The sequence below is a fragment of the Myotis davidii genome, unplaced genomic scaffold, assembly GCF_000327345.1.
Source record: "Myotis davidii unplaced genomic scaffold, ASM32734v1 scaffold88, whole genome shotgun sequence".
In the NCBI taxonomy this organism is placed as follows: domain Eukaryota; kingdom Metazoa; phylum Chordata; class Mammalia; order Chiroptera; family Vespertilionidae; genus Myotis; species Myotis davidii.
Window position 1 is genome coordinate 5982999 of NW_006300377.1, and position 15094 is coordinate 5998092.

Genomic DNA, 15094 nt, shown 5'->3' on the forward strand with positions numbered 1-15094 from the left:
ATAAAATATTAAATGGAACATTCCAGAAATAAACAATTGATACATTTTAAATTGTGTGCTATTCTGAGTAGTATGATGAAGTATTGCTTCATCCCATCCAAAGTGCAAAAATAGTGATACTAGCAATTCAGATATGCCAAAGAGAAGCTGGAAAATGCTTCCTTTAACTGAAAAGGTGAAAGTTCTCCACTTAATAAGGAAAGAAAAAAGTAGGCTGAAATTGCTATGATCACAGTAGGAATGAGTCTTCTATCTTTGTGAAAGTGTGAAGAAGGAAAAAGAAATTTATGCTAGTTTTGCTGTGTACCTCAGACTGCAAAAGTTATAGCTGGTGTATGAGTGCTTAGTTAAGATGGAAACAACATTAAATTTGTGGGTGGAAGACATGAACAGAAAATGTTCCAATTGACAGCAAGTGTTGCACCAGAAAGCTTTAAGCCTAGTAACAAGTAACACCAACAAATAAGAGATCATTACACAGATTCAGGAGTAGGTTTGGACTGAAAATATAAAAATGATTGGAGAGAGAGAGACACCATATTTGCATAGCCTTTATTACACTATATTATTGTTCTATTTTATTGTTAATAATTTACTATGCCTAATTTATAATTAAAATTTAACATAGGTTTGTACATTTAGGAGAAAACATAGTATATATAGGGTCTGTACTATCTGCGGTTTCAGGCACCCACTGGGGGTCTACTGTATGTTCTCCATTGGTTAGATGAGAAATTAGTTTGTTTTGACAGATGGCAGGTTGAGAAAATGAACTGTGGATTGACTGTAGTCTGTTTGACTCAGTAATGTTGATAAATATCTTTATGATATAGAAATGAAGTAAAGAACTTGAACTAATTTGTAGAAAATGCTGGTAGGTCCGGGATTTATTCCAGACCTTTAAATCTAGGCTTTTGTTTTAAATAGCTATGATTAGAAAAATTAAAGGGCTAACAGCTTAAGCTTGAAAAAACAAGGACATTTAAAATTAATCTTGGAATTTCTTTACTGCTTGTCTGAGTAAGTGAAGCATGCTTTGTGTTATTGTTTCTTAACTAGGTGCATTTTAGGGAGTGTTATTAGAGGAAGTAAACTCAACTAAAGTACTTTCTGGTTTTATAGCTATTTACAGTTAAACTGTAGTGACATTTATAATGATAACACTGACAGCCCTTTAATTATGGGGTGTAGTTGACAAATCAAACATAATGTACTGTCATGGCTAATGGGCTACATGAAGTGTTTTAGTGGTGCCAATAATGAGTGCAGAATCAATTTAATGGTCTGTCACTTTTCTCTTTTTCCTTCTCTAGTATCTTAAAGTGTTTTTATCCAATTTCATTAGAATAGTCTTAATGTTTAAAAAAAATTTCCAGTGTTTTTACATTTCTGTCCTTGAAGCTAGATGGAAAAAAGGATATGTAAGATGTGAGTCCCCTTTCCTCCTTCTTCAAAGCTGATTTGTATTGGTTTCTTAGGACCTCTTGTAAGGTAGCAAGGAAGAGAATCACCTGGCTGTTTTTTAATTAAGACCAACGCATGCATATCTATACTAATAAAAGGGTAATATGCTAATTAGACCGGGTCGACCAGACACCTTCTGGACGTTTGACTTCCTCCCGGACATCCAACTTCCTTCTGGACAAAGCCACAGTGGTAGGGGCCGAGGCAGAGGCGGTTAGGGGCAATCAGGCTGACAGGGGAGCAAGCAGTTAGGGGCGAGATCAGGAGATCAGGTCGGCGTGGGGGAGCAAGCAGTTAGGGAGCAATCAGGCCAGTAGGGGAGAGCAGTTGGGGGCAATCAGGCCGGCAGGCAGAGGTGGTTAGGGGGCAATCAGGCAGGCAGGCAGGCAAGCGGTTAGAAGCCAGCAGTCCCAGATTGTGAGAGGGATGTCTGGTTGGTGGTTTAGGTCTGATCCCGCTAAACCAGCAGTCGGACATCTCCCGAGGGGTCCTGGATTGGAGAGGGTGTAGGTCAGGCTGAGGGGACCCTCCGCCCCTGTGCCGCCCCCCCCCACAGATTTCGTGCCCCGGGTCTCTAGTGATGAATATAAAAAGAAAGGGATACTTGAAAGAAAGGGGTCTCCATTTGCTTAGGGACCCTAATATGTGGCACTGTGCTCGTTCAATGAGATATGTATAATTTAGGCAAAGCTTTAAAAATATTTGCTACATGGCTTTTAAATATGTATAAATCAGCACAAAGATGATAGTATGCTTCTGCTATGGTATGCTAACTATTAGAGATTTTTTATCAAAGAGCCTTTCTCTAAAGAAAAGACTATATCTTAGAACTGTTTGGGGGATAATCCTCACAAATATATGTAGAGACCAGTAAGATACCAGTTATTGGTATACTTCTTTGCCAGAGTGGACTTTTAAATCATATCAACAGGTGTATCTTCTCTTACTTTGTTTGGGCTTACAGTTTTCTCTATGTCTGTTTACAGATTGCTTCAGACAAAATATTTGAGGAATATTAATTTCTTATCACTATCATAAGAGATTTCCATAAGATAAAATTAGACACTGATTACACTTCATTGAAGAAGGCTAAATTATTTGACACTCTTGAATTTCTATCTTGGATCGTTTTTCAGCAGTGACCAGAATCCTGTTATTAAGAATAGGTATATATGGTATAGTTAGTTCAAGTAGGCCTGCCCTCTGTATTGTGCAGTTATTCAGTATTAGGAGTTAATCCTAGAGAAAATACCAATTTAAATAAAAGATTTTTTTCTTTCCAGGATTGGCCATTTGATGATGGTGCGCCACCCCCTAATCAGATAGTGGACGATTGGCTAAACCTATTAAAAACCAAATTTCGTGAAGAACCAGGTTGCTGTGTTGCAGTGCATTGTGTTGCGGGATTGGGAAGGTAAGTTCTTACCCTTTTGTCTGTGAATTCATTATCAAATATTTCACTTGGGTAGAAATTTTCATTTATTACACTAAATATTTAATTGCCTGAAAGGAAAGGAAATGACAACAAAAGCTGCTTTTTGTGTTTTCATTGGTTGTCTGATGCCATAGTAGATTTAGTGGGTGGTGGTTTAGTTGTTCTGAAAATGACTTAATGTAATTGTCTTATCTTTGAGCTAAAAATATACTCTTAATTCAGTTTTTTTTTTCTTGCTGTACCAAGTAACCAAAGGTTCAGGCTTTTGAAATGTGCAATAACATTAAAAAAATCTGTACATGGTTAATTTTGGATTGAGATGTGTGGGAAGTTAGGAGGTGGAGAGCAGATGGCTGAACTTAAACTCCTGAAAGGAGATGTGGAGTTTAATGGAGAATGAAAAGTAATTTTAATTTTTTTAAAAAACCTTTTCCTTGAGCATTGCATGGAATGGTGTTGCAACACTCATCAACAGAAGGTTAAAGGTCAATTTATGATGTGTACTTTGACTCAAAACATTAGTGCAGCCCTGACCGGTTTGGCTCAGCGGATAGAGCGTCAGCCTGTGGACTCGGGTTCCGGGTTCGATTCCGGTCAAGGGCATGTACCTTGGTTGCGGGCACATTGCCAGTGGGGAGTGTGCAGGAGGCAGCTGATCGATGTTCCTCTCTCATCGGTGTTTCTAACTCTCTATCCCTCTCCCTTCCTCTCTGTAAAAAATCAATAAAATATATTAAAAAAAACACTAAAGAAACAACATTAGTGCAGGTAGTGGTGACTCAGGTTCTTACCTCTGCTTAGTCCTTTTGTTTGTTGTTTTCCTTTTTTTTAATAGTTTAGTAAAGTTTCTAAGTTTCAGTCCTTATCTTGAAGAGCAAAGGTAGTATTATTGATTTGACTTGGGTTAATTTAGGTAGTCCAAAGTCAGTGCCCTATAATTGACTTTTAAAAAAAAACTTCATTTCCTTTGTTACATTTAAAAATACTAGTACATACTTTTATTGAGACTGATTCTAATTATCAATTTTCTGACCCTCTCTCCTAGCTCACGAAAAGGATTTTGTTGAAGTCTACCATCTTTTTAGTAATTGATAAGGAAATGATATTAAAATTGATTTATAACAAAAATCAGAGTTTTGGTAACATGTAATCTGGATTTTAAAATTTAATTCTAAAGATGTGTGCATATTTACAATTGAGTTTCTCTCTGCAGGGCACCTGTGCTGGTTGCACTTGCTTTGATTGAATGTGGAATGAAGTATGAAGATGCAGTTCAGTTTATAAGACAGTAAGTATGAAGTTTTATACTCAGAAACACATAAAGCAAGGTCATACAAGAGGAGGGAATTATGGAAAATATCCATTCCTAGTCTGGAATAACTTGCTGCCTTTGGCTTCAAATGTTTGTTTGAAGATTGATTATCAAAAAGAGCCAATGATAAAGAGACTTGTAAAACTACTAGCTCCCAGATTTAAAGGATATCTAATTTAGGCAGCAAATGTGCACATTGTAGAATATGTCCAGTATATGACTTGACTATCTAAAAATCTTTAAAATGAATAGCTAGGTAGAAGAGTCTCAGTGATCTTGTGTCTCTTTTAATAGATGTCCAGAATATCTTTAAAATGCAATTTCTATGACCAAGAGGCAAACCAGAATCTGTAGAGGAGCAGTTAATCACCTGGGACTCATAAGTGACCTGTTTAGGCATAAAATCAGGATGGTAGTGTCCAGACAGAATCTTGGCCTCAGTCTGGAGTGATAGGCCATGATATTTTGCTGTCCAGAATTTTTTGCCATTTATTTTCTTAGCCTTTCCTCTTTTCTTTAAAAAAGAGGAGAAAGAAAAAAAGAAAGAAAAAGACTATTAATGACGGCATGAAATGAATGGTAGCAGCTCTAGGAAGGTAACATATTTCAAGAAATGCCATCTGTGCCTGCTGCTTCATATAAATACTCATGCATCCTAAATACTTGCTACTAATTCTAATCTGAAAAATATGTTAAGCTAATTGGTAAAGAGTATATTAGATGACTTGGGATAAATCATTCTGATGTTTATTAAACGGTTAACAAGAGTAGTGAGAGTCAGCAAAGAAAATTTGTCTATTCCTTTTTCTCAGAAGGCACAGAAAGTTCTGATTTAAACTTAAGAAGTGATGTTGTATGGGAAATGTTGATTTTCGGCTTTGTGGTGTTAGAATGGCCTTAGGCCATAAATAATGCATTTCAGTGAATAAGGCAGCTCTTTTTTGTACACGATAAAGTTTGCCATTCTGTATTTTCAGAAAAAGAAGGGGAGCATTCAATTCCAAACAGCTGCTTTACCTGGAGAAATACCGACCTAAGATGCGATTACGCTTCAGAGATACCAATGGGCATTGCTGTGTTCAGTAGAAAGAAATATAAACGAAGGCTGACTTGATTGTGGCATTTAGAGGGAACTCTTGGTACCTGGAAATGTGAATCTGGAATCTTGACTGTGTCATCAAAGTGGTGATGGATTCAGTACTCCTCAACCACTCTCCTAATGATTGGAAAACAAAAAACAAAAGAAATCCCTCTATAACATGAATAAAATGTTTAAGAAAAGAAAAAGAGAAAGAAAAAAGGGATTACTTCAGTGGAGAATGGTTTTGCTCTTAGTGTTGCAGTTTGAATTTCTGCCAGGATTGAATTATTTCAAAATCTCCTGTCTTTTTAAACTTTTTCAAAATAGGTCTCTAAGGAAAACCAGCAGAACATTAGCCTGTGCATAACCTTCTCTTTGGGGAGCACACTCTTCCATTATGCTTGGCACATAGGTCTATCTCCCTGTTGTGGAATTTATTTCTTTTTTTGTTATTTGGGGTTAGGGGGTGGGGGCTACAATTTTCCTCTCTTCTTTCCTTTTCCCCATCCCTCTTTCCCCCCTGATACTAGTTGTAGATGGAATAGGAGAAGCCCTTGTTGCTGTAGATGTGCGTGCAGTCTGGCAGCCTTAAGCCCACCTGGGCACTTTTAGAAAAAAACAAAAAACATTAAAAAAAAAAAGCAGTGGCATATATATTATATGATCCAGGTGGTTTTTAGTTTTTACTGATGATGGAGTGTTCATGTTAGTTTCTTTCCTTGAAAACTCTATACAACATTAGGCAAAGTAGCCAAGAGCCTTTTTTTGTTTGGGTTTTTGTTTTGGTAAGTTAGTGGGGGACATGGCATTTTAAGAGGAGTCTCTTTTTTCAAAGAACTTAGCTGAGAGTCGAATTCTTCTCTTTCCCAACTAATGAAGCTAAGTGGGTATTACAGAAACATTTGATTTCTGAAGGGGAGTACTCCAGTTCATCGCTAAAGATGTGTTCAGAGAGTTAGCACACTTTCTACACCTTGTAGAACTGTGGGCTGTATGTAGCATTACTCTGCTTTTCTGTCTAATGATGTCAGAGAATGCTGGTAGTTAAAATTTTTTATTTTAGGACTTATTTGTACTCTGAATTTTCAGGAACAGGTAGTGGAATAGCAGCAAAGACACAATATTTTGGACTTGAGAAAATGCCTGTTACGGGTATTTTCCAAACTGCCCCCTATATGTACAGTTCAGTTTAACCACTGATTGCCTTGTTATTTTCTTACTAGGTTCTTTATGAGATAAAACCAACAATGCCTAGTGAGTATGTGTCCACAGGCCTAACAGGGTAGGGGAGAGATGTAAAGCAGCCCAACCAGTAGCAAAAGGACTGTGTTGCTAGTGAAATTGGTGGTGTCATTTTTGCTGATTCTTTGTGGGGTTCAATGTGCTGATCTAGAAAACCATTGTTCTGCTCTTTTGTGGAAGGCAGTTGTGACCAGCCTGTATTGACAAAGCAAGTTGAAGGACACCATCAGAGCCTCTTGCACTGTTCATTTAAATATTACACACTTGTTAGTGCTCTGCTTCTAAGAATTTGAATAAAGGTTTAGGGTCATATTGTCTTGTTGGAATTTGCTATGCAGAACCATAAACTTCCCATTTTGTTAGGATCAGCTAGGCCAGTAGGAATGGACCGGGATGTTGTCACTGGTGATACCTCAGATGTTGGCTGGCTCTGTGAACTGCCTATCGCCTATGCCGGAGTTGTTTGAGCTTTTTAACTAAATGAAAATCTGTGGATGCTCTCTTCTGCTACCCCAGAAAACAAAACTAAATAATGCTTTTTGGAATTGTTTCTAGGACTTTAAAGTGGAAAATGATGGTACTATCCAAAATTCTTTATTTCAGAACATGACAATAGATTCCTTTAATATAGGCTCAAGATCAAAACAGAATATTCTCTAAGTTCAGATAGACTGTTGACTCCAAGGGTTTTGATCAATATCATACCAAACCTTTTCCCTTTGACATGCTCTGATTTTTGTTGTTTGGGGGGAGGGGGAGACAGGGAGAGACGGAAAAATAGGGGTGTGTGTGTGTGTGTGTGTGTGTGTGTGTGTGTGTGTGTGTGTGTGTGTGTGTGCGCGCGCGCGCGCGCGCGCGCGCGCACATGCACACGAGCAGTGTCCACCAGTATCAGTGCCTGCCTGAGTTAGGAAAATTACATTCCTGGTTCTGTATGAGGAGAAGAGTGTGTAAAGCAACATGAAACATTAGCCCTCATTTTGTTTTAAATTGCAGACTAATGTTAATTGTTCTCAGAACTGGATTTTCTTCCTCAAAATTAAGGTTTTTTTAAAATCTTTTGGACTTAATGAAGTATTGCTAGCTGAAGTCAGTTTGACATGGTGAGAGAGATGTCAGACTGATGAAAGGTGTGCAGCCTGATTTAAAACCAAACCCTGAACCCTTTTAAAGAACAATAAACATATTTTACATGCTCTTTGTTTGTGCATTTGTTCTCTACTCCAGGTTGAGTTTCATTTGCTCCCCTAGAAAACTTGGTATTCTTAAGGTCTGCTTTAGGTCCTGCTAATTACTGCAAGGAGGTGAAATAATTAGAGGTTGGGAACTTCAAAGATTTCATGCCACCCAGGTGTTCAGTAAGGGCAAACTTATTGGGATACATCTGCTACATTTTCTGGTTCAGTTCTTGGGCACAACACTAGGAATTCAGCATCTTGTCTCATTCCAAAGGACTTTGTTTATACCATAGGTTTTGATGAAGCATTGCAACTTTTTACTTGAACTCTTAAAGAACTGAGGGAGGAGAAAATCTATATAATCATAGGATTGGAGGTAGGCAATTTCCCTTATACCATTGGTAAGTATTTCATCCATCCATTTAGATAACGAACTTACATGTTCAAGTACCAAGAATGAAAATAAAAGACATTCCACTTTGGAGTACCTGTCTAGAAGAGTTAGCAATGTAGACATAAACAGAGCGAGTGATTACAGTACTGTGTGACTTACAATTCATTGACCCATTCACCTGTTCTTAATTTTCCAGTTCATGTCCATTATCCAGCTTAGATTCAGTGTCCCATGGTTAGTTACAGTCACTTTTGGCTACACAGATTGCCCCATCTCTTGTTTCATTATATGGACTTGCCTGGCTCAACTCCCTTTTTGGTTTAATATGCCACCTCTGCACTTATGCTCTTGTGCAACTGAACTTGCTGGCTAAAGTCATGACCTCTGTTGTTTTTTAATTTTTATTTTATTGATTTCAGAGAGGAAGGGAAAAGGGGGGAGAGAGAAACATCAATGAGAATCTAATCGGCTGCCTTCTGCATGCCCACTACTGGGGATCAAGCCCACAACCCAGGCATATGCCCTTGACAGGAATTGAACCTGGGACTCTTCGGTCCACAGGCTGATGCTCTATCCACTTAGCCAAACAGGCCAGGGCATGACCTCTGTGTTTAAAGTAGACCTTTGTACCATCTGTCAGTCCTACTACATTTCTGTCTCCTATTTTCATGTTCCTTGAAAGCTTACATTTTCCCAATTTGTCTCAGCTTATAACATTTTTAAAAAACAGAATAGAAACAAGAAAATGTCCATAGGCTCCTACCATCACATCCACTCACCCATCTATGTCTGCTTGTATGCTCTGCCTTTATTCCAGTTGTAGGGCAGGCTCTTCTACTTGTACTAGATTCCAACCCCCTTTTTACTCAGTGGGCCCAGATTTAGCTGTTCTTCTTTCTGTCCTGTTCGTTTCCCTCTACTAGGTCAGTCCCATCAGCCTATAGACATGCTATTTATTCCATGTTTCACCCACATCAGTCCTTGCAGATACCATCCCCTTTCTCTTGTCTTTATAGCAAAACTCAGTTACCCACTCTACTTTTCTCTTTGGAACCCACTTTGAATGAGGATTTTGACTCCACTGAAACTGCCTCTAAAGGTCGCCAGAACCTCCATGATACTTAATTCAATGGTCAGTTCTCAATCCTTACTTTGTTTTTGACATATCAGCATATGACAATTGATCACTCATTTGTTCATTTACTGGGATCTGTAACTATATCTTCCATGGCAAAAGGGACTTTGTGGCTGTCACTATGTTGAGAAACTTGAGATGGGAGATTATCCTGGGTTATCTGAGTGGGCCTGAGAAAATCGCATGGGTCCTTAAAAGCAGAGAATCTTGCCTGGCTGAGGTCAGGAGATGTGACTAGGGAAGAGTGGTTGGAGTGGTACAGTGTTGCTGACTTTGGAAGATAGAGGAAGGCGCCTCTAGAACCTGGAAAAATGAAGGAAATGTTCTTCCCTAGAGCCTCCAAAAAGGAATTCAGCCTGCCAATACCTTCATTTTAGTCCCACATGGGACTTCTACAGAACTGTGGGATAGTAAGTCTGTTTTAAGCACTAACCAAAAATGTTAATTTATTACAGCAGCAATAGAAAACTAATACAGATTTTTGCATGTTCTGTCACCATGCTATGCTTTAGTTTCCTTCATAGCACCATCATTTCAGACTTAAAATTTTTAAAATTGAATTCATTAGGGTGACATTGGTTAATAAAGTTATATAGGTTTCAGGTGTACAATTCCATAATACATCATCTGTATATTGTGTTCACCACCCCACGTCAGATCTCCTTCCATCACCATTTATCCCCCCTTTTATACTTTCTTTTACCTCGCCCACCCCTTTTCCGTGTGGTAATTACCATACTGTTGTCTGTCTGTGAGTTTTTTTCCCTTTGCTTAATTCCTTCACCCTTTTCACCCAGCCCCTGCTCTGACAGCTGTTAGTCTTTGAATATTTATCTATGAATCTATATTTTGTTAGTTTATTTTGTTCATTAGATTCCACATATAAGTGGAAGACATATAAGGTACTTGTCTTTCTCTGTCACAGACTTTATCATCTCTCCCCCATCAGAATAAGTTCCACAAGGGCACAGGTTTTTTGGTTTTTTTTGTTCACTATATCTTCATTTAGAATAGTGCTTGACATGTAGTCTGTGCTCAGTAAATATTGAATGAATGGGCACTAATAGAAGCATAAGTGACTGGACTGTGGGGAAGGGAGTTGTTAAACCTATCCTGGAGCACATTAGGAAGTTCCATGGTGATCATATTTGAGTTGGACTTTGAAGTGTGAGGTAGAAAAGGTTGATGCTTGAGATAGTACTTTGCATGCATGAGGATGGCTATAATAAAACAGATGGACAATAAGTCTTGGCAAGGGTGTGGGGAAACTGGAGTCCTTACACATTGCTGATGGCAATGTGGAGTGGTGGAGCTGCTTTTGGAAACAATTGGATAGTTTCTCAAAAAGTTAAACAGTCGTCAGGTTACCCAGCAGTTCCAGTATGTCCATTATCTAACTTCTTAAAAATATATAATACATAAATTTGTATTGATTTCAGAGAGGAAGGGAGAGGGAGAGATAGAAACATCAATGATAACATAATCATTGATGGGCTGCCTCCTGCATGCCCCACACTGGGGACCGAGCCTGCAACCCAGCCATGTGCCCTGATCGGAAATTGAACAATGACCTTCTGGTTCATAGATTGAGGCTCAACCACTGAGCCATGTCAGCTGGGGTCCAATTTCTGATGTGTACTGGAGAGAATTGAACATGTTAGTGGTTTCCTGGGGTGGGGGTGGGGAGAATGACTGCTAGTGGATATGTGGTCTCTTTGTGGGGTGTTAAAAATGTCCTGGAATTAGATAGTGGTGATGGTTACATGACTGTGAATGTGCTAAATGCCTCTGAACTGTACACTTACAAATAAGCGTGATTTAGGGGAAGTAAACTTCAGGCAGAAGAAATAAGATGAGGGAGTGGAAGTTGAATGAGCCCAGCACACTTGGGAGAAATGGCATGTTTGTTCTCTGGAGGGTATGGATTTGTGCCGGGCAGGTTTGGTCCTCATTAGACTCAGAGTCTAGAGACAATACTATACACTCCTTCCTTGTGCCTCCCTCTCTACCCCCAAGGCCACAACTAATTGGGTCAGAGATACAGTTAGCCCAAAGCTAACCAGGGGCCAGATTCTCAGTTTCAACTCAGGGAGACTCTTGGATGTGAGGAACCAGCAGGGCCAGGGCATGTGTTGAGTCATATGTGACATGCCAGAGGGAGGAGGAGGGAGCAGCAGCCTAGGGAAGCAAAATGGAGAGACTATGGCCCAGGAGTAGCTCCAGCCAAATTCCGAGTTCCACTTCCCAGAGGGTCTAGGTGTATGCTTCTCCTAGAGTTCTTTCAGTGATCTCTGCCCCTTCCCTTGCCCCTTATTTAAAGCAGTTTGATTCACTTTCTTAACAACCAATAGAACCTTGATTTGAAGGGATTATACAAATAGCATGTTATTCCGTACTGTGACTGAAGTACCTATAGGAAGAGTGATGACTTATTTGGTGAGTATTTGAGCACCTGCCACATACTGTACACTATTCTAGGCTCTAAGGATATAGTGGTAAATAAGACCAAGCCTACCCTTTTAGGGCTTAAATTCTAGTGGAAATATAAATAAAAGTGGAAAAGAATAGCTACAGCAATAGGCAGTACACTTTATAATCAGTGTGCATAACAGTATGAGAAACTTGAAGGATGAGCTTGCTATGTCAGGGAGCAGCAGTGGGTAATATGGCTGGAGTGTGGTAAGGAGTGAAGGCGAAATTTAGGTAGAGGCCAAATTGATTTGGTGCAGCTGGGAAGGTTGGAGTCATACTGCAGAGGATATTAGGTATCTTAGCAAGAAATTTGAAAGTTTATCTCAATCAAGAGGAAACATCAGAGTTAACTATGTGATTTATTCAAACTGTCTATGTCCAGGCACACCAAGGCCATTCTGCATCAGGGTCTTGAGTTGGCAGTCTCTGCTTTGGGCAATGGGGAAACGCCAGAGCTATATGGTCAGATCTGTGTTCGCAAAGCTGCCCATCTGGCACTCGCTTTGGCTATTCAAGAAGCTCCTTAAATTAGATGTCATACCAGTTGTGCAAACTCAGTGCCTGATTTGTGCTAGGCATGCCATAAACATCAGTGGAATGAATCAGAATGAATTGGAGAGAGCAGAGGCTAAAAGGATGGTGGGCTGATGAAGGCTTGCAGTGAGCAAGCTCAGAAGTGTTGGGGCCTCAACTAAGGGAGCAACAGAGGAAGAGGATAGAAGACTTTCCTTTTAGCCACCAGAGCCCAGGTTACATGAAAAGGTGGTCAGTAGATCTGCATTGGCATTTCAAGGGGTTAATTTACCACAACGGGGATATCTGGTCAGTGTGGGGAAAGACTTATAAAACCGCCCCCACCGCTGATCCTCCCACAGATCACACAATGCAAATGAAAGCAATGAGAATACCTCACTGCTTGCAACCTTGCAACCACCCTGGGGGAGTTCACTGGCAAGGTGACAATGTGATGCCTCTGTCTCCTTTGCTGTTCAGGGGTCAGGGCTGTCAGGAAGATGGAGGAACAAGAGGCTAACAGCCAAAATGTGCCGAGTAAGGCTGTGCTCAGAATTTTATTATTGCCTTATTATCTTATTTAATCTTAACTGGCTTCTCCTCGCTATCCCCATTTTATAGAGGAGGAAACAGAAATGAAATAACAAGTAGGTGGCCGGGCTAGTGTTGGAATCTGGGCCCATTTGATTCTAAAATCGGCACTTACCTGCTCAGCTGTATGGCAGTAGAAGAATGGAAAGATGTTATGTTCAGGATGTGGCTGTGGGTTTTTTGCACACAGTAGGAGTCCCTGTTAATTGAGCGGCATCTCTATGTTGAGTGTGTGTGGGGGGAGTGTATACATGCCTGTGTATAACAGTTCTGTCTAGTCAGCATGAAAGGGGGCAGCAATAGAATTTGGGGAACCAGCTAGTATTGTAAGAAATATGAATCATGCTCTGTTCACCCTGATTGTTATATTCTGATTAAAGAAGGCACATTCTCCCCTGGCTGGAGCTGACCTGGAGAAGCAGCCCTTCCTCCCCATTTGGCGCTGCCTGTTATCGTGGAGAGATTAACAGCTTTGCTGCAGAAACCAGAGTCTCCAGCCCTTTGAAGGTCCCCAGCCCTTCTTGCACACCTGCAGGCCTTTGCAGACCTCCAGCCTGCTCACCTGCTAACTGCCCATTTCCCCAGGTAACCCCAACCCTTGCCCCTAGTTCTTTTGCATATCAGTAAACTGCCCTTTTGCCTACTTTTTCTTCGTACTTTTACTGTATAAACTGGCTCATGGTGGGGAGCAGAGCAGATTTCTGTGGCTGACCAGCTGCTCTCCCATGCTGCCGGCAGTACTGGAATAAACGCTCATATATGATTCAACCCTGTCTCTGCTTCATTGGCTCGAGTAGTGACGGCAGCGCGGACCCATTGTTTGTCCGGTTACAAGCGGATTTAACTTGTGCAAACTGTGTGTAATGGGCCCTACCAGTAACAAACCAGGTCATCTGAGCAGAATGGTTTATGGCTTATAATTGGCTCCCTATTACTGCTGGCTGGTTCTCCTGCACATAGAGTATTACTCCAGGATTGGTATTTGATTTAAGAAATTTTCAAATTGATTTTATCTTTAGTGCATTAACATGTGGCCTAAATTCGTGCGAGGCTTTCGGGAACCTGCCTGCTCATGCTTTAGCCATCTTCACTGGATCGGAGCTGCCAGTGCTGCAGCTTTTATTCAGCACAGATAAATCACTTCTCTGAAAACACTTCTCTACCTAAGCCCTGTGACTAACTTTTTTAGGGCAACTCAAGTGTAGGTCCCTTGAAATTGGAGTATATTTTTCATATCATGCTAAAATATACAAATGGGAATTTGTTAACACCAGTCGATTTCATCTCTACTGTCCTGTTGGAACAGAACACATAAATATTCAAGGAAAGGCGTGGAACTCAGCCTCATTTTCTAGGGTGCCCAACTGTAATGCCTTTTAAAATCAGGAACTAGGAAATACGCCCCCCAAATGAAGATGTTAGTGTAGCTGAGTACATGAAAAACAAGAACATTTTGCAACTTCATAAGGGTTCATGTAGGTAAATGTTTTTAGTGAAAAATTTTTTCAGCTCTAGGAGTGCAGAGTAGATCACTGTTGCATGAAAATATCAATTAATCATCTTCTAATGCTTTTATGCAAATGATTACATTTGACTTTCATTTAGAGTTACCATTAACACCTGGAACCCTAAGATTGATAACAGGTAAAATTTTAATGAATTGCATAAATAAAAGACTTGAATGTTAGGTGTTTAGATAAATGTATTGCACCTTTATTCATCACTACCAGTCCTCTTGAAATGTAGAAGTCAGAGGATGAGACACAATAGAGAAGAGAAGACAGCCTTTGAACTTATCAATGTTTTCAGTAGTAAAACAGGGTGATTTGGAAATGCTAAATTCTTCATGTGTTTTTTCTGTCTTTTGCAATAATTTGCCTGTGTGAGAGGCCTGTGTGTACCACACAAGACTTTATTTTCTAATGCCTGGAGACAACACTGGTCTTTTTAAATTTTTTTAATGAAGATTTTCTTTCTTATGCATAATCCTTGCTTTAAAAAATACTTCTTTTTTCAGAATGAAATAAAAAATAGGGTTGTTGTAGATGTTTTGGGAAATACAGAGGAGGTGAAGAAAAATCCCTCATTGGTCTGTCATCCCAGCACAATTGTTATTAATATTACTAGAGGCCCGGTGCACAAATATTTGTGCACTCCGGGGGAAGGGGGGAGTCCCTCAGCCTGGCCTGTGCCCTCTCGCAGTCTGGGACCCCTTGGGAGATAACGCCCTGCTGGCTTAGGCCTGCTCCCGGGTGGCAGAGGGCAGGCCCAATCCCT

At 40.0% G+C, this 15094-nt stretch overlaps 1 protein-coding gene across 1 annotated transcript in view; it reads left to right on the forward strand.

Annotated features, from left to right (window-relative positions):
- Window positions 1-5933, forward strand: part of PTP4A2 (protein tyrosine phosphatase type IVA, member 2) — a 14550-nt gene extending 8617 nt beyond the window's left edge. Inside the window, exons 4-6 of the mRNA XM_006777394.2 lie at window positions 2748-2878; window positions 4113-4187; window positions 5189-5933. Of these exons, the coding sequence (XP_006777457.1) occupies window positions 2748-2878; window positions 4113-4187; window positions 5189-5297 (315 nt within the window). The 3' untranslated portion in view covers window positions 5298-5933. The remainder of the gene's footprint in view (window positions 1-2747; window positions 2879-4112; window positions 4188-5188) is intronic.
- The last annotated feature ends 9161 nt before the right edge of the window (window positions 5934-15094 follow it).